Genomic DNA, 19,421 nt, shown 5'->3' with positions numbered 1-19,421 from the left:
ATGCACCAACATTTGTATGCTGCATCTTTACTGGATTTATGAGTTATAGCAAATATATATATGTTTATGTCATGTGCATGATCCCCATCTGGTTGCTCTTTCTCTTATGTGATTGCTCTGGGTAAGACTTCAGTATCCAGTTGAGTAAGAGTGATGTAAGTGGGCATTCCTGTCTTGCTCTAGATCTCAGAGGAAATGCTTCCAGCTTTTCCCTGTTCAGTATGATGTCAGCTGTGTGTTTGTCATGTATGACTTTGCATGTTCCCACCATATTTAGTTTGAAGAGAGTTGTTATCAGTAAGTGTTGTTGAAGTTTCTAAAATGCCCTCTCTGCACCTGTTGAGATGATCATACAGCTTTTGTCTTTCATTCTGTGGGTGGAGATGAACTGTGCTTAGTGATCTGTGTATGTTGAACCGTCTGTGCATACTTGGGCTAAGTCCCACGTGATCATGGTATATAGTATTTTCCATATGTTGTTAGATTTGCTAGTATTTTGTTCAGAATTTTTGTGTCTGTATTCATCAGGGATATTGGTCTGTACTTTTCTTTTCTTTTCCTTTTTTTTTGGTGCCGGGAATCGAACTCAGGTCCTTGAGCTTGTGCAGCAGGTGGCAAAACCACTGAGCTAAATCCCCGGCCCCTGTACTTTTCTTTTTAGTTGTGTCCTTGTCTGGTTTTTCTACAGGATAACAGTGGTCATTCATATAGAATGTGTTTGGAAGGATTCCTTCCTGTTCAACTACTTGGTGTTAATTCTTTAAAAGTTTGGTAGAATCAAGAGTGAAGCCATCCAGACCTGGGTCTTCCTTTGTTGGGAGACTTTTTCTAACATTCAGTTTTATTGTTCATTGTTAGTCTGTTGGATTTCCTATTTCTTCATGGTTTAGTCTTGGAAGGTTATGTGTTCAGTAATATATCCATTTCTTCTAAGTTTTCTAGTTTGTTGGTGTATAGTGAGTAGTTGTTTCTGACAGTTCTTTTCTATGAGATCAGTTGTAATATATCCTTTTTTGTCTGATTTTTGCATCACTACTTTTTTTTCTTTTAGTTTGGCTTAAAGGTTTGTTGCTTATTTCTGCTCTGATCTTTATTATTTCTTTCCTTCTACTAACTTTGGGTTTGATTTGTTCTTCTTTGTAAGCTCTTTGAGTTATATTTTAGGTTGTTTCTTTGGTATCTTTCAACTTTTTGCTGGAGGCATTTGTTGCTGTTAACTTTCTTCTTAGTACTTATTTTGCGGTACCCCATGGGATTTTGTGTATTGTTTTCACCGTCTTTTGTTTTAAGAAATTTAAAAACTTTCTCTCCATGATCTGTTGATTATTTAGGAGCAAATTTCTGTGTAGTTGAATAATTTCCACAGTTCCATCTGTTTATTCTAATTTTATTTCATTATTGTAAGAAAAGTTACATGCTGTAATTTTGATGGGCTAATTTCTGCTCTGTCCTGGAGAATGTTCCATGTACTGATGAGAAGAATATATATTCCTCACCTGTTGGATGAAATGTTCTATGAATATCTGTTAGGTCCATTTGGTCTGTATAACTCCAGTATTACTTTATTGACTTTCTTTTTATTTTTTTGTACCAGGAATTGAACTCAGGACCTTGCACTTGCCAGGCAGGCTTGGTGCCACTGAGCTACATCCCTGGCCTATTGTTGACTTTCTGTTTGGATGATTTGCTCATTGGTGATAGTGGGTGTTGAAGTGCACAGTGATCATTGTGTTGGAGACCACCTCTCCTTTGGACTTGATAGTATTTGCCTTATATATTTGGTTGGTCTGGGGTTGGGTGCATACATTTTTACAGTTGTTATATCTTCTCGCTGAATTGATCCTTTCATCATTGCTCAATGACCTTTCTTTGTTGCTCTTTACAATGTGTAATTTAAAGTCTGTTTTATCGAATACAGATATAACCATTTCTGTTTGGTCTTGATTTCTATTTGCACGGAATATCTTTTTCTGTCCCTTCACTTTCAGTCTGTGTGACTGCTGAAGGGAGTTCCTTATGGGCAATGTGGTATTTTTCAATTTTGGAGAACTTAACCTATTTAAATTCAAGGTAATTATTGACAGGTAATGATCTACTCCAGTAATTATGTAATTGTTTTCTGGTTGTTTTGTATTATTTTTTTCTCTCTTATTGTTAATCTTTGTGGCTTGGTGGTTTTCTGTAGTGATAAGATTTGATTCCCTTCTCTTATTTGTGTTTCCACCAGTGAGTTTTATATTTTCATGATGGTAGTTATAGTCCTTTTTCTTCTAAGTATGGAACTCCTTTAAGCATTTCTTGTAGGGCCTAGTGATGATAAATTCCTTCAGTTTTTGTGTGTCTGAGAAAGACTTTATTTCTCCTTCATTTCTGAAGGCTAATTTCGCTGTGTTATAATATTCTTAGCCCAGAGTTTTTTTCTTTCAGTGCTCTGAATTCATCATTCCATTTTCTCCTGTTTTTTGCTGAGAAATCTGCTTTTAGTTAATGGGGATTTCCTTATATGTGACTTGGTGTTTATCTGTATGCTTTTAGAATTCTCTTTGTCTTTGAATTTTGAAAACTGAATTCTAATGTGCCCTGGAGAGGGCCTCTTTAGGTCTAATTAGGGTTCTTTGAGGTTCATAGACCTAGATGTTCATATCTTTTCTGAGACTTAAGAAAATTTCAGCCATTATTTTCCTGAATACGCTGCCTGGGCTTTGCTCCATCTCTTCACTGTCTGGAAACCCCACATGTAAGCATTTGTTTGACTAATAAAGTCCCATAAGTGCCGTGGGCTTTCTTCAGGCTTTTCATTCTTTTCCTCTGAAATGTCTTCACGAACTTTTTATTCTTCTCTTGTTATAGCTATCAATTGTATTTTTTAATATCAATTGTATTTCTTTATTTCATTCTTTGAATTCCTCAGCTGCAAGATGTGGGGCTTTTTTGGTACCAGGGATCGAACTCAGAACCTTGCGCTTGCGAGGCAGGTGTGGCGCCACTGAGCTAAATACCCGGCCCAAGACGTGTTTTTAAAATGATGTCTGTCTCTGTTGAATTCTCACTCAGATGATGAGTTTTTTCCTGATTTAGTTGAACTGTCTGTGCCCTATTGGTATCTCATTGAGCTCCCTTAAGATCATTATTTTGATTTCCTCTTAAAGCATTTCATACATTTCTCTTCCTTTGGGGTTGGGTACTGGGGAATTACTGTGTTCCTCTAGGACAGTGGTGGTAAACCTATTGCACATGTGCTGTTTTTCTTTTAAAGCAAAAGATGTTAATAAAGAGTTGCTTTTTCTAAACTAAAACCTCACTATTCAGGTTTAATTGCAATGTTGGCGCTTTGGGATAAATAAGTGGGTTTTGGGTCGCGTTTTGGGCACTTGTCTTGAAAAGGTTCGCCGTCACTGCTCTAGTGGTATCGTGTTTTCCTGTTTTTGTTTTTTTTTTTTTGGTACCGGGGATTGAACTTGGGTCCTCGTGCTTGCAGGGCAGGCGGCAGAACCATTGAGCTAAATCCCCGGCCGTGTTTTCCTGTTTATGTCTCTTGTTCTTTTGGTCCGACATCTAGTGTGTAGTTGCCTTTTTCAGTCATATGGCGTTGGTTCTTTTTATTTTCTTCGCTGTGAGGAGAGGATTCTTCTGTGAGTGGGCATGAGGGTGTCAGCTGAGCATGGTGTGTTAGGCTTGATTCTGGGTGGATGTAGGAGTGTGGTCCCTGTGGAGGTCCTGCTGTAACCCTCACTGTAACATTGGTGGTTGTGTCAGTAGCCTAGTGTGTGGTGGGTGTGACTTGATGGTGGGTGCCGTTCCCTATGGACAAAGCTGCCTGGCTGGCTTTGGGCCCGAGGCTATGTGGTGAGCTCTCGGTGGGCCGGGTGCCCCTTGGCTGGCTTTTGGGCTCGGCTTGGTGCGTGAGTTTGCTGTGTGCTGGCTGGCTATGCAGAGGTGCCCTGCGGGAGGGCATGGCTTGGGAAGCCCAGGCCAGGTGCAGGTCCTTGTGGGTGTTGCAAGGTCGCGGGCTCACTGAGCTGAGGGTTGCTGCCGTCTGGCTGATGGGCCGTGCTCGGCTATGAGGCAGGCTCTCTGCTGGGGCGAGGCCACTGACTGGCAGTCAGGTGCGATGGGCTACTGCGGGAGTATTAGCTTCCTTCCTGTGGTAGTCTTCCTGGTCTCTGGGAGATGGGGTTCTGCATGGGTTTGGAAAGCAGATCTCAGACTTTCTGCTGGGCCTAAATTCTGAGGAATGTGGATCATGGGCTGCGGCCACCTGGGTGAGCATGATGGATGCAGGTGGTCTCAGGAATGAGGGTACAACATGACGGCTGGGCCCAGGGTGGGATGCACTCCAGCAGTGGGTCACAGCTTCCGGGTGGGGTGAGAGGCGTACGGTTTGGATCTCTACTCTGGCAGTACAGCCATATGAACTCTGAGAACCTCTCCAAACTGTTCCTGCCCTGTGTTGCCTGTAGAAGTCTCCTAGGCAGTCTTCTGGAGCAGCAGAGGGGCTGTTGGAGGTCTCCAGCTTACTTTTCCCTGTAAAGAGAAGTCCGTCTTGGCTCCACGCTGCTCTGGTGAGGGAGATGGCGTGGGAGAGGAAGGATGTCTCTCTGTCCTTCTGATGGTATTTCCTTGGTGTTTGGGCTCTTCAGGGATCTTACGACTTCCCTGCTACTCTCCAGTGTACTTCCTTAGTCACTTTAATCAGAATTTAGTTGTTTACTTCTTTGTTGCGGTCCCGTTCGGGGGGGGGGCGGAGCCAGTGGCATCTTGGTGACATCATACCACAGCGGTTTTTCTGAGTCCTCTGAGCCCTCTGTTCTACCTTCCCAGCCCCCATTTTTCTTCTCTTCTGAGATAGGCAAGGAAGGGTAGTGCGTGGTGCAAGGCTCCACGTACTCCTTTTCCGCTCAGTGCCACCTGTCATGGGGCAGTTTGAAGTGGACTCGGGGTTCTTGGGGAATATGGTTCAGGCTTGGACTCAGGACAAGTTCATTGCTAGACCAGCGGCCAGGTGTCTGCTCAGAGATGCTGCCTTTGAATAGAGGAGTGATCAACATACAGGTCCAAGTGATGACCAGCATGTATCCTGGTGAGGCCTTTGGGGCTCAGTTCCTGCTTGACCTTGCCTGCAAGCCCCGCCCCCGTGCTGCAGGTGGTTGGATAATGGGGGACACAGGCGCGAACATGTGCTGCTCATGGGAGAAAGGACACAGCTGGTGGGAGGAATGAGTTCTTGTCAGATTCAACGTGGAAGCCCTTACTTCCTTCTTCTTGTTCCTATCAGGATCCTTGCCACGGCTGGAACTGACTTTGACCTGCGCACACTGAGGGCTGTGCGTGTGCTAAGGCCCCTGAAGCTGGTGTCTGGGATCCCAAGTGAGTCCGGATGAGAGAGTCAGGCCCAAGCCTAACGGGACCAGCAGGCTCCTTCCCTCCTCTCGCCACAGTGATGGCCGCGGTTAAGCCCCTGTAGCTCGTCTTCTTTTGGTGGTGGTGGGGGTGCTGGGGATTCAATCTAGAACTCTGTTCATGCTGAGTGCACTCCACCACTGAGCTACACACCTTGTCCCCTGAGCTTGCCACTTTTGACTCCAGGGAACCAGGTAAGAAGGGAGAGAGGAACAGACCTTTTCCAATCCATTCTGCATAGAGTCCCACAGGCCGATCCTGCTACTTTGCCCTGGCTTGGCTTCCCTGGGTGGAAGCTTTGTTGCTCCTCATAGCTGTTCCCAGCTCCTTGCTTCCTTTCCTAGGTAAAAGAACAGATGAGAGATTGATCAAGGTGATAGGGCAGGATTCCCGGGAAAGTATGCAGAGGCTGCAAAGGGCCACATGTCTTGGCTCAGGCTTAGCAGGGCAGTGAGGGGCTGAGATTGGACATGAGATACGCTCCTGGTTTGGGCCAAAGAGAAGAGCATGGGCCAGAGGGTGGCCAGGGGAATATTATGAACCAGTGACCACCCTGGCTGCTGTTCCTCCAGTCCAGTGGAAGTTTGGCTTTAGGTTTACCTGAGGACCTGGGTGGGCAGGGGTCTAGTGTGGTGTCCTCTGGAGACCACTGCATTGCTTGGCTCCTTGTGTTACCACGAACAGGCAAGAGCTCTGACCTGTATCTGGGATTATGGGATTATGACCTCCTGTGCCTAGTCCCTGTGGCCTGAACTCAGTCATGTCCTATGGCCAGTGAAAAAATACTCCCTGGTTTTGGAAGAGCAGTCCTACCTTCCCCAAGGAGTTGGGTCCGTTAGGAACTGTTGTACTTACTTCTTGGGACCCCCCTGCTTTCCCCTCTCAGGATCCCAGCATTCCCTGCTGTCCTCTCCCATGATCCTCTCCTCTTAGCTCCCAGAATTCTCTGGTCTTCCTTCCCAGGATTCCTGTCCTTTTCTCTCAGAATCCTCTCATTCTTTCTCTCAGGGTTCTGCTCTTCCTTCTCTGTATCTTATTCTCTTTCCTCTCAGAATTTTCTGCCCTTGCTCTACCCTGAGTCTTCTAAATCCATGATCTCATCAGCTAACACCCCCACCTGCTTCTCCTCCTACTTTGAGACACTACTTAGTCCACCTCTCCCTAGGACCTCATTCTTTGTCCCTGAGGACTGTCCACTCTGTTCTCCATGAGTATACACTCTTCTGTCCTTCCTCCAGCATTCCCTGCTCTATGTCCTACTTTGAGTGCTGTCGGCTCTGTCTTTGCTCCCCATAAACACTTAACATTCAGCATCTAAGCCCAAGACTCTCAGCTCTTCCTCTCCCTAGGTTCTTGTAACTCCGCCTACACCCCGCCCTGCTCCCTGCTTTACCACTTTGCTATCTGACCTGCCCTGTTCTGCCTGCTCTGGTCCCAGGTTTACAGGTGGTGCTCAAGTCCATCATGAAGGCCATGGTTCCGCTGCTGCAGATCGGGCTGCTTCTCTTCTTCGCCATCCTCATGTTTGCCATCATTGGCCTCGAGTTCTACATGGGGAAATTCCACAAGGCCTGTTTCCCCAACAGCACAGGTGAGGTCCAGTAGCAGCCCTTGGGTTTGGACAAGGATCACAGATTCATTCGTCCAGGAGATAGGCAGTATTCTAGGCGCTGGAGGGGCCTTCTAGGTACCAGACAAGTGAGGTGGTGCTTATACTCTAGTGGAGGGCACAGACAGCAATCTGATAAACACAGGTAAATAGACACATAAATGAAATAATACAGATTGTAGTGACTTCTGGGATGAAAACAAAAATATATTTGAAATAGAATAATTTGGGGCCTGCTCTACAGAGGGTGGCCAGGGGACCTCTTTGCTCAGGTGACAGTTGAACAGAACTCTGAACAGTAGTAAGAGCAGGAGCTGTGTGCTCACCTGGGCAGATATCTTAGTTACAAGTAACAGGAAGTCCAAAAGCCCTAGGTGAGGACCAGTGAGAATAGAGAGAAGTCATGGGATTCTGTGGCCATAGTTAGAACATGAGTCGTACTCTGGGAGAAACGAGAAGACAGTGGAGGGCTTTGGGCAAGATGTGGCATCTTTTGGTCTCTGACTGCTGTGAGGGGACAAAGGTGGGAATGATTGCGTAGGGGAGTTTCTCCGTGCGGGAGAGATGTCTGCCACGGCTTGTGTTTGATAGAGGTAGTTTACACAGATTAAGCCGCAGGATTTTCAGAGTATGTGAAGGATAAGAGAGAAAGAAGAGTTAAGACTCTGAGGTTTGTGCTTGAACTGTAAACACATTAAAGGAGAAAACTCAAAGGACCATCTTAGATACTGAAAAGCTTTTCCTAAAATTTAAATCATTTGTGATTAAGAAAAACCATTATCAAACTGGAAATAACAGATAATTTTGTTGAATTCCTTAAAATTTTCTGCAAACATAAACTTCATTGTAAGTTGAGAGATTTTCCTTTAGATTTAGGAGCAAGTCAGGTTGCAGATGGTTGGTTCTAGCCTATGCAGCTTTGGTAGTTATGACCAGTGACAGGAGACAAGAGAAAGAAGAGAAATTTTGTTAAGAATTAGAAAGGAGGGCCAGGGATTTAGCTCAGTGGTTCTGGTGCCTGCCTCGAAAGCACAAGGTCCCAAGTTTGATCCCTGGTACCAAAAAAAAAAAAGAATTAGAAAGGAGGAAGCAAGTTGGGCATGTGATGCACACCTGTAACCCTAGCACTCTGGGATGCTGAGGCAGGAGGATGCGATTTAGCAAGACCCTACCTCAAAATTAGAAACTGAAGAGAGGGCTGGTGATATATCTCAGTGCAGAGGCCTCCCTGGGCTCAGTCTTCAGTGCTGCAAAAACAAGCACAACAGCAACAAAACTTGTGATTGTTCACAGAGAATGCAGTCTACCTATAGACAAGCAATGGCTCCTTTTAGTGTTTATCAACATATTTGGAGAGAGAAATATATTTATGTGGTCAGTTTTGCCTTCTAACCCTGGAGGTACTTGCTTTGCATACTAGCAATTCCTCAAAATTTCTTCTGTGTTGGGCCGGGGATTTAGCTCACTGTACCGTGTCTGCCTTGCAAGCACAAGGTTCTAAGTTTGATTCCCGGTACTGCAAAAAAAAAAAAAAAAAAAAAAGAAAAAAAAATTTCTTCTGTGTTCATAAAAGGGATTTTCATGTGTTATTATACATTTTTTTAGAAATTTGCTTTTTCACTGGGAGTTGTGAGTGACGAGGACACACGGTCTGCTTGCCATCTTGGTTCAGAGATAGCAGTGTTCTGGTGTCCCTCATCCTCTCTAGCTGGTCCCCCTGTGCCTGCCAGGATGCAGTTGGTAGAGGGTCCCCGCCTGTGGGGCAGTGCAGCGAGGCCTGGCTGGAGGTCCTAGCCTCTTGTCAGGCCAAAGGTTGGGCTGACGCAGCTGCCCTGCAGTGGTGGAGCCCAGCCTGGTGCCAACCACGGCCTTGCTGCCTGCAGAGTGACAGTCAGATCTCAGGAGGCTCTGGTGGTTTGGCTGTGTAGGTGAGGAGAACTCAGGGTGGTTGGTTTGTCTGGTTCCAGCACTAAGGGAGAGATGGACGGACAGAGGTGTCTCAGCAGGGAGGTCTGAGTTGAGAAGGCTGACTGCAGGCCGGAGGAGAGACCTGGTGCAGGTGCAGGTGCAGGAAGAGAGTGGGGTATTGCTGGCTGCAGTGAGCTCTCCAGAGCCCTGGAGCCCCAGTTGGGCTGGAGAGTGTGGTGCTCTTCGTTCTCCTCTCCACAGATGCGGACCCTGTCGGTGACTTCCCCTGTGGCAAGGACGCCCCAGCCCGGCTTTGTGAGGGTGACACCGAGTGCCGGGAGTACTGGCCGGGACCCAACTTTGGCATCACCAACTTTGACAACATCCTGTTTGCCATCTTGACCGTGTTCCAGTGCATCACTATGGAGGGCTGGACCGACATCCTCTACAATGTGAGTTGCCTGGGGGTGGGCTCTGCCCTCACACCCTTCGCGATGTGAGTCACAGCTTCGGTGGGCTCTGGAGCCCCCAGGCTGTGCTCTAGGGTCCCATTTGGGGGCAGTTTCAACTAAGAGCCTCAGCTCGGCCCTCAGCCCTGAACTTCCCTAGGATGAGCTGTAGGGCCCCTGTCCAGAAGCTTTGTCAAAGGGTTCCATGGTCAGTTTATGCTCCAACTCTTGACCAAGGTCCTTCTGGGGGCTCTGGCTGAGGGCCAGGGGTGGAAGTCAGCTGAGAAAATCTCAGAAGATGCTGCTGGTGTCGATGGCAGCAGCACCATGGCTGTGCTCCCCATGGGCCTGCTCTGTGGAGACCTGTCTGGTGGTGTCCCTGGGGACTCACCCTGAGGATGGTGCCTGGGGTCACAGAGAGGCCTGGGAATTCGCCCTAACCTGCAGGTGGCCCACTGTGAACCACAACCGAACCAGTCCTGCTGGGGTCTTTTGGTCCAGTCAGGATCAGGGATGTCTGGGGTGTCTTTGGGCCAAGGCTGAGGCGAAGGTGAGGGAGCAGCACAGGGGCTTAGGGGTGCACAGAGCTGCATCCCGGGAGTACCCTGCTCACGCTGCATTTCTGGGTGGGAGCCTGGGTCCTGCAGGTTTGTTTCCTTCTTGTCTGGCCTGTCTGGTACAGGTTCCTCTTTGGTCTCCACCCCCTCACTGCTGTGCCAGCCTGGGCATGGTGTCCGTCACAGGAGTCCAGGGTCAGGCCTGTGGGAACCTGGCTCACTCCCACTTTCCCTCTACCTGGGTCTCTTTGGTGGACACTGCTATTGACTCTCAAGCAGATCAGTGCCTTTTTTGTGCGAAGACCTCCCCTGCTGCCCCTCAAAAGGCTGTGAGCACCCGGGTGTGAGCACAAGGAAGCTGCTGCCTCGGGGCTTTGGGAGGTGGAGAAGGGCGGCCTGGCCTATGGACTTGGGTAGCTGGGGGTTGTGTTCTGTGTGGGGTCCTCGGGCAAAGGGCGCTCCTTGAGCCACGTGCTTCTGGGTCCTGTGCATCCTCAAGGCCTCTCGAGGTTGTGGCCATGACTGCCAGGAACAGGAAGAAGGAGTGAGGCGGGCCCTCTGCCCTGTGCTCTCCGTGGGTTGATGGGGCCCTGGGCTGCTGTGCGGCTGGGCATTCAGCGGTCACTGGGTAGATGCTGGGGGCGGTCTCTGAAGCCTGCTGAGCAGGTAGAGGAGCAGCCAAGGGAAAGCTGCAGGGTCTGTGGACCCAGGCCCCTTCCCATCTGAGAGTCCCGGCCATGGCAGGCTCACGTGACCAAGGGAACGAGGAGCAGGGACAAAGGCACTGATGAAGACTGTGGCTATTCTCTCTCTGTAACCAACCCAGGAGCAGTTTCCACAAGGACAGGCCCTAAAAATAGCTCTGAGCCGGCCATGTTCCTGCCAGCCCCGCCCAAAGGAAAGGCTGTGTGACCAGGTCTCTGCAGCCTGCACTCAGTACATGCTGGGGCTTAGCTGGCACCCATCATGACTCAGATGCCCCTGTCTTTTTCTGGGACAGGATCCCCTAGGAGGAGATGGGTAGGAAACAGACCCCCAGGCTGGAGGCCCTGGCCAGGAAAGGGCACAGATTTCAGTGGGGACCCAGGGGCACTGGGCACGGCTTGCACAGGGGTGAGCGGAGGCATTCAGCACACGGGACCCAGATGATGGCAAGCGCCTGGAGGAGGCAAGGGAGGATGCAGAAATGTGGGTGGCCAGTGAGAGGGCGCTGGCAGACAGGGCCTGTGAAGTCTGGAAACCAGACCTATAAATGCTTCGGGGCTGCGCCTTGAAAGTTGGGCGGCGGCCCCTGGAGGCAGAGGTGACAGGATTGGCACCATGCACGACCAGAGTGGGTGGCAGGAGCTGCCCAGCTCCACTTCACCTTGCTAAGGGCCTCCAGGTCAGTGTTGGGAGACTGGACAGGAACTTGGAGAAGACTCTGGAGAGGAGCTTTGTGGGCTGCAAGCGCTGGTGCCTGGGCTCCCCATGGGAGGGAGAGATTGAGCAGGGGCCCTGCTGTTGTCAGGGGAGGCAAGGTGGCCAGGATGGATCCCAGAGCCTCTGCTGCAAAGTGGGCAGTGAGTGGGGAAGAGAAGCCGCTCTTCTGATCTGCGAAGGGCTGTGGGATCATATGGCTGCAGAGCTTGCAGAAGTGCCTTGTGAGATGTGAGTCAGCAGACGTTTTCACAGGCTAGAGAGATGACAGTATCTCAGGACAGTGCCATGCAAGAAAGAACTGGCCTGCTCCCTCCTCCACCACCCCTGCTTTGCCACCATGAGGGTCAGCAACCCCGGGGCAGGAAAGTGCTGGGCGTGGAGGACTGTGAGGCCCTGGGCTCCTCTCCCATTGAAAGGGCCAGCTGTGGGCAGCCAGCTCGGGGGACGGCTGTCCACATGCAGCATGTGGCAGTCTGACTGCCAGCTGGGACTGGACATTCTGAGACCTGAATTGAGACTTCCTGTAGGACTTTCTGTTACCCAGGAGTTCCTAGAAAGGCCATTGGACTTGATTCAAAGTTTCCTCTGAGGGCTTGGGAAGTGTTGCTCCCCTGCTGTGTGCGAAGGTGCCATGAGAGGTGGATGTTGGTTGGTGATTGAGATGCACTCAGATCTGAGGAGAGGACTGTTAGGGGGCAGAGTGACGGTTCTGTTTTGATGCTAACACAAGCGACCTGCTCTGGATTGGATGAGCAATGTGAGAGAAACAAGAGTCCAGGATGGTGTGACTTGAGCTCCTGGGGAAGGAGGTGCCACTAACAACAAAGGAAAACTTGGGAGCAAAGCACTCTTCCGGTTTCCTTCTAGTGTGGGCGGGTGAAACTCCAGGGTTTTGTTTTGGCTCCGCAAAGTTGTTGGTCACTGTTTCCATCCGGGTGGAGGTGTTGGGCCTGTAAGAGGGAGCTCAGAAGGGACAGCAGGGCCCAGGATGCATATGTGAAGTCATTGACGCATGGACAGTGCTTGAAGTGATGCGACAGGGTGAGATCGCCTGGTTGGTGACTGTAGGGGAGAATTGCAGCATTTGGAAGCCAGGAGGAAAGGGGGAGCCAGCAGAGGAGGCTGCGGTGTTGCTCTTATATGGGTGGCAGTGCCATTAGGAACGTCCTGTGTGCTGGAAGCAGAGCAGAGTTTCAAGGTGGAGATCCCCTGGGTCCGATGTTGCTGAGAGGTCAAGGAAGATGGAAAGAGAAGCCCTGAGCTTTGCATTTGGCAGGAGGAAGGTTGTTGGTGGACTTGAGGGGAGCAGACTGAGTGGTGGAGATAATAAATCCTGGTAAAGTGTGGGCCACAGCGGGGGAGGCTTCAAGTATAGCCCGCCCTTTCAAAGGAGTTGAGCCGCTGGAGGCAATCCAGGTTAGGGTGAAGGGAACTGGATTCTTACTCTTTTTTTTTTGGTACCGGGGATCGAACTCAGATCCTTCCGCTTGCGCAGCAGGTGGCGAAACCACTGAGCTGAATCCCCGGCCCTGGATTCTTATTCTTAAATTAAATCTAAAACACTGTTTTTCGAGATAAGGTCTCACTATGTAGCCCAGGCTGGCCTTGAACTCCCAGCAGCCCTTCTGCCTCAGCCTCCCAAGTGCTGGGATGACAGCCATGCACCACCACATATGGCTTTAAAATTTAAATTCTGTGAGAATTGTAGATTCACGTGGAGTTGGGAGTGTGACACAGAAGGGTCCCGTGCGCCCGTCTCCCTCCTCCTTCCTGCCCTAACCTGCAGAGCCCCACCCCGGCGTGGCCAGGGTGCCGGTGTTCACACAGTCATGCAGCGTCCCCTCACTGGGGTGCTTTCACGGCCACCTGTCTATCTTGCCTCCTCCTGGATCTCTGATGACCACTAGTCTGTTCACCAGGTCTGTAATTTTGCCATTCCAAGAATATTATGTAGGTAAAACCACACCTAATGTAACTTTTTGGTGTTGCGATTTTTGCTCAGGCATGATTCTCAGGAGATTAGCCGAGATTCTCCTGTGTGTGTGTGTGTGTGTGTGTGTGTGTGTGTGTGTGTCGTCCCTGTGTTCGGTAGCATGGGTGGATCACAGTTTGTTGATCACTGTTGAAGGGGCCCTAGGTTGTTTCTAGTCTTGGGTTATTATGGATAGAGCTGCCATACACTTTTTTGTGGTGCTGGGGATTGAACCTAGGGCCTCTAAGTTATATCCCCAGCCTTTGTTTTTATTATTTATTTTGAGATGGGTCTCCATAGCTCACTAAGCTGCCCAGGCTGGGCTCAAACTTTCAGTCCTTCTGCCTCAGCCTCCCAGAGTGCTGGGATTACAGATGTGTGCCACCACACCCAGCTAAATTGCTGTGTGTAGGTTTCCATTTCTCTGGGATAAATGCCCAAGAATGTAATGTTCTGGGTTGCTAGTAGTTGTGCATGTAGTTCAGAAACTGCAGCTCACCCAAGGGCTGTGCCCTTTCACACCCCACCAGGGCATGAGAATAGTGCTCCTCCATCCTGCCGGGCTGTGGTGTCCCCAGGCCTGCGGGGTCACCGTGCCAGCGTCTTTGCCACTCTGATGGGTGCGGGCTGGTAACACCACTGCCGTTTCTCCTGATTTCCCTTGTGAGAAGCCAGGCGTCTCCTCCTGCTCGTTGGCTGTCCACATTTCTTTTGCAGGGACGTGGCTGTCCCTCTCTGTGCCCTGTTCTGTGGGGACTGTCCTTTCGCTTCAGAGTTTCTAAGGCTCCTTATGGATTTAGGTGAGGTTTCTTGTCAGGTAAGTGGTTTGCAGATATTTCCTCCTTGCCAGTAGCTTGTCTTTTCGTGCTGTTTACCTTCTCTTGCACAGAACTAACATTTCTATACCCTTCCTCTCCCTCCCTTCCTCCCTTCCTTCTTTCCTCCTTTCCTTTCATAGTACTGGGTATTGAACCCAGGCCTTTGCACTGAGCTATGGCCTACTTTTTTTTTTTAATTCTGAGACAGGCTGCTAAGCTTCCAGGCTGGTCAGGAACCTAGAGATCCTCCTGCCTCAGCCTCTCAAGTAGCTGAGACTGTGGGTCTGCAGCACCATACCTGGGACATTTTTAGTTTTGATGAAGTCCAATTTTTCAGTTTTTCCTTTTGTGCATTGGGCTTTTAGTGAGAAGTCTGAGAACTCTGCCTCGTCCTAAATTCTGAAGATTTTTTCCCTGTGTTTCTTTATCCTAAAAGTTTTTTTTGATATTTTACATGTAAGGCTGTGATCCTTTCAGACTTGTGAGGCTTGCTAAGTGGCTCAGAATATGGGCGCTGTTCGTATTTGCACTGGAAAAGAATGAGCATTCTGCCATTGCTGTGTGTATAAATGTTGGTTACATTCTGTTGAAATTCTTCTATATCCTTGCTGATTTTCTGTCTGGTTCTTTTATGAATTGTTGAGAGAAAAATGTAGAGGTCTCTGATGTAATTGTGGATTTGTTTATTCTTTCAGTTCTGTCAATTTTTGCTTCTCTTACTTTGCAGCTCTGTTGTTGGGTACATACACATTTAGAATTGCTTGTCTTCCTGATAGATTTATCCTTTTATTCCTATATATATTCCCCTATGTTTTGGTATTTTTTGGTCTGTTTTTGCTCTGAAGTCTATCTGATACTAATGTAAGCATTCCACTTGTCTTTTATTTTTTTTTAATCTACTTTGTCTTTTGATTGACATTTGTATGAAACATCTTTTCCCATACTTCTTCCAAGGTGCCTACACTTTATAATTGAAGTGAATTTCTTCTAGACAACATATGGATGAATCATGTTTTGAAACACACTATGCCAATCTTTATCTTATAATTGGTGTATTCAGAATATTTACATTTAATATAATTATTGATAGGTTAGCGCTTAAGCCTGCCATTTTAGTTTTTATCATTTACTCTGACTTTTATTTTCTTATTTCCTGCCTTCCTGTGGGTTACCTGAGGAATTTTTTAGACTCCCATTAACTTGCCCGTGTGCTTTTGAGTATGTCTTTGTTCTTTTAATATTACGTTGTGTCTATTCTGTTGTCTCATTATTGGTTGAAGTGAAATGAAAGCTCACCTTCTTTGCATCTCCACTCTTTTGTTTTGTTTTGTGTTTTGAGACAGCGTCACTATAATGTTCAGGCTGGCCTTAAACTTACTCTGTAGTCCAGGCTGACTTCAAATTCTCAGCAATCCTTCTGCCTCAGCCTCCCTAGTGCTGAGATTACAGGTGTGCACTACCACTCTTGGCTCTTCACACTTTTATAACATAACTGTCTTAAACATTTCTTCTCCATTTGTTTAGAATCACATTAGACAATGCTGGAGTTCTTGCTCCAGCTGTCAAACATAATTTAGAAAAGTCAAGAGGAGAAAGAAAACATACTTATCTGTAACTGTACTTTGTTCTTGTTCTTTCTTCCTTTCTAATGGTTAGTGATTCTCTTTTCATCCTTTTCTTTCTGTTTAGGACATTTTGTTATCTGTGCTTTGAGGAACACTCTGCTGGTGGTAGATTCTCCTCATTTTGCTCAGTTTTCATCTTAGGAGGTCCCTGAAAGAGATTTTGCTGGGTATGAATGTCTCTGTTGATGGCTCTTTTCTTTCAGCTCCTTGAAATGTTGGGCCACTATCTTCCACCCCTTGGCTTCTCCTGAAGGGAATTCTTTGGAATCATTTTCCCCTGTAGATAAGGTGTCATTTTACTCTTGCTGTATTTTGTTGTGAATTACTTTGAGTTTATCCTGTTTGGGGTTTGTTCAGCTTTTTGAGTCTGTAGGTTTGTGTATATTGATAAATTTGGGGAGTTTTTAGTTATCATTTCTTCAAGTACTCTTTAGCTTTGCCCTTTGGGACTCTGATGTACTAAATGCTAGATTCCATTCTCTTTCTGATGGAGTCATATCTGTTGTTCTTTGTTCTCTTTTGGTGTTCAGTAATTCTCATGATCCCTGTATTCTGTTACTGTGCAGTGTATTAACATGTTAATCTTGGGCTGGGGATTTAGCTCAGTGGTTCTGCCACCTCCCTTGAAAGTGCAAGGTAGGGCTGGAGATTTAGCTCAGTGGTTTCGCCGCCTGCTGGGCAAGCGCAAGGACCCGAGTTCGATCCCCAGTACCAAAAAAAAAAAAAAAGAAAAGAAACTGAAAGTGCAAGGTCCTGAGTTGGATCCCCAGTACCAAAAAAAAAATGTTAATCCTGCAAAACACCACACTCACAGCAACATGCAAAATGATTTTTCCCAAATACCAGGGAGCCTCACGGCCTGGTAAAGCTGGCCCAGTGGTGACGATCACATCATCTCTGGACTGGCTTTTCCTGTTCCTGGTGGGATGCTGAGTTTCCACTGAGGACTGCACATTCTTTTTTTTTTTTTTTTTTTTTTGCTGCTGGGGATCAAACTCAGGTCCTTACCCTTGCGGAGCAGGCGGCGGAACCACTGAGCTAAATCCCCAGGCCTGGACATTTCTGATATTATGCGTTGTATGGAAGCCTCCTATTATAGCTGGCTTCCTCTGGCACCACTCTGTCAGGGCAGCACTGCTATCTGGTCACATGGGTGTGGAGGTCACTGGCCTCTGCTGATGCAAGGTGGGGATGTCTCCTTGCTGTGGGGTGGGGGCGTAGTCCTGGCTCCCTTGCGCCTCAAGGACCTTCCCTGGTGGGGAGGGTTAGGTGTGTGTCCTTTTGGCTCTGTGTGGTCTCTGCATGTGGTGTTGGGGCTGGCCTCATTGCCGTTGGATGGTGGTGAAAGTCCTAAGTCCATCAGCTTCTCTGATAGCACCTTAGGGTGGAGGAGGAGGGTGCCTCGTGACTGGGTGGGACTGGGTATCTAAGTGTCCCATGTTGTCTCCATTAGTACCAAAAATGGGCCAGGATTCAGTCCTCATGAACCATGGGCTGAGGAGAAAAGTCCTAGGCCCTGCTTCTGACAGCTCCCTAGTTTGGGTCCTCCCTGGGACGGTGGAAGTCTGGGTTCCCCACTGGTTTTTGCCAAAAAGAGTGAGCATGGCACTGCCTATTTCCCTGTGAGGACGTTTGGCCGGAGCAGTGCAGCTGCACTGAAAATTCCGTCTGATGTTTGCCATCTTACTGAGCTGCCCCTTTCCTGTCCCTTTGGTTAGACACGATTGGCTTCTGTGGGAGCATTTTTTGTTCATGACCATTGCATTTCCCGACTGCAGGCTCCTTCAGTTCCAAGTCTGGGACATGCAAGGCAAAGAGAAAGCCTGGGGAACTCAGGGTAGATCCTGGGGTTTCTGCACCTCTTAGTCCTGGGCTTGCTCTGTATATGATGTTCAGAGTGTTAATTGTACTTGGAAAGAGTTATATGTCTACTCCATTTTCCCAAAAACAAATCCTGATTTGTTTTTTGGGGGTTTTTTTGATACCGGGGATTGAACTCCGGACCTTGCACTTGGGAAGCAGGTGGCGGCACCACTGAGCTACCTGATTTTTTTTTTTTTTTTTTGCACCAGGGATCAAACTTGGGTCCTTGCACTTGCGCAGCAGGCGGTGAAACCACTGAGCTAAATCCCTGGCCCAACCTGATTTGTTTTTTTAAATTTAATTTAATTTTTTTAATTTAGAAAATACTTTATTAGTTTCTGTAATCAAACCCACGTAGATAAGACCTTACATATTTAATACAGTGCATTACCCCTGTACAAATGGAAAAAAAAATTAAGTTTAACATTTCTGGACCAATATGGCTGTTAATTTCTGTACAATGCCAACTCAAGACAGTAAACTGGGATAACTTTTTCCAGAGTTGACATCACAGTTAAAGTTTCCAAAGATTCAAATTATATATATGTGTGTGTGTATATATATATTTATATAAAAAGACCAATAATAGCAGTATGTTATGCATCAATAGCAGCAACAGCTTTTCCAGGTTCTGCAGTCATGTGAACAGAATTATAGAGACATCCAGCACACTCCATTTAAAAAAAGAAAGAAAGAAAAGAAAAATACCCAGAAAACAGCAGAGTTCTGTTACTGTTGTGGTACCTGGCACCATTTCTTTTTATTAGCTTCTTAATCATCATCTGGAAAGAAAACATTCTAGAGTAACACCGTTAAAACCAGCTCTGATAAAGCACAGCCACTGCTACGTATCATAAAGCAGGTACAAGATGTTTTACATTCACAGAGGTATGATACAGTACTGTCCTACATCTATAATACTAGAGGATAGAGGATACAATTAAAAAGGCGCTATTTCAGACTTGATTCTACTTTTCCAGCAGAGGGCCCCAAGGATGATATGACACAACTCTGTAAAGAAATGTACTTTCTTAGATAGGATTTCCTTTCATCAGCGGCACAAATTTAATTACTCATTCTCTTCATGAACATCAGCTAAAAACCGTTTTAAAAAAACCTGGGGTGAACACAAAACAACAGAAAAAATAATTCATACGAAGATGATTGAGTGATTTGTTTTTAAGATGAGAATAATATGACCTGACTACTGTAGGGAGTGACCCCAAGAAGGAGGTTGCAGGCTCCCAGAGCTCTAGTAGGTGACAGGGTAGAAGCTGCAGTAGTGACTTGCGCTCTTCCTGGAGGAAGGCAGCCCGAGGGTACTTTCAGGAAGGCTGGTGGCTCTGGTGGACTCTGGTCCACAGGTCTGAGTCATATGTGGGTCTGGGCAGAGATGTAGTCCAAGAGCATGAACTCAGCTAGAGTTGAGTCTCAGCATCACTTCTCCTGGGGGTCCAGGGGTCTTAGTGACCAGTCTGAGTTGGTGTTCAAGGATCAGGATCCACAAGCTACTGTCAGACCAGAGACCCAGGGCCCTCCAGGGTAGAGTCTGCAGACCCTTACCAGGCTGGGTGATGCCAGAGTACATATATCCTGACAACAGCCTGTGGAGAGCAGCCCCAGCCTTGTGACATTGCAAGGCTGTCCCCCCTGCCTCTGTCCTGCTGGGGGCCTGGCCCCAGTGTGGATTCTCTGAAGGGAGATGCAAAGGGTCAGGTGGTGCCCACCCTCTGCGCCCACCTCCCTCCTGGTTTGCTCTAGTACTAGACTCCCATGGAGAGAGGTTCTGTGTAGGGAA

At 47.6% G+C, this 19,421-nt stretch overlaps 1 protein-coding gene across 6 annotated transcripts in view; it reads left to right on the top strand.

The window, feature by feature from the left end:
* Cacna1b (calcium voltage-gated channel subunit alpha1 B) overlaps positions 1-19,421 on the top strand; it is a 201,372-nt gene that overhangs the window by 26,102 nt on the left and 155,849 nt on the right. For all 6 annotated transcript variants that reach the window (XM_087182900.1, XM_087182902.1, XM_087182899.1 and 3 more), the window contains exons 4-6: positions 5,276-5,367; positions 6,839-6,991; positions 9,179-9,369. In XM_087182900.1, coding sequence (XP_087039026.1) covers positions 5,276-5,367; positions 6,839-6,991; positions 9,179-9,369 — 436 coding nt within the window. The remainder of the gene's footprint in view (positions 1-5,275; positions 5,368-6,838; positions 6,992-9,178; positions 9,370-19,421) is intronic.

This window comes from Heterocephalus glaber, unplaced genomic scaffold, assembly GCF_053883595.1.
Source record: "Heterocephalus glaber isolate CG9 unplaced genomic scaffold, H.glaber_assembly_v1.0 deba00001479, whole genome shotgun sequence".
Lineage (NCBI taxonomy): Eukaryota > Metazoa > Chordata > Mammalia > Rodentia > Bathyergidae > Heterocephalus > Heterocephalus glaber.
The sequence above is the reverse complement of the archived record's forward strand: the minus strand, read 5'-3'. Positions and strand labels throughout refer to the sequence as shown.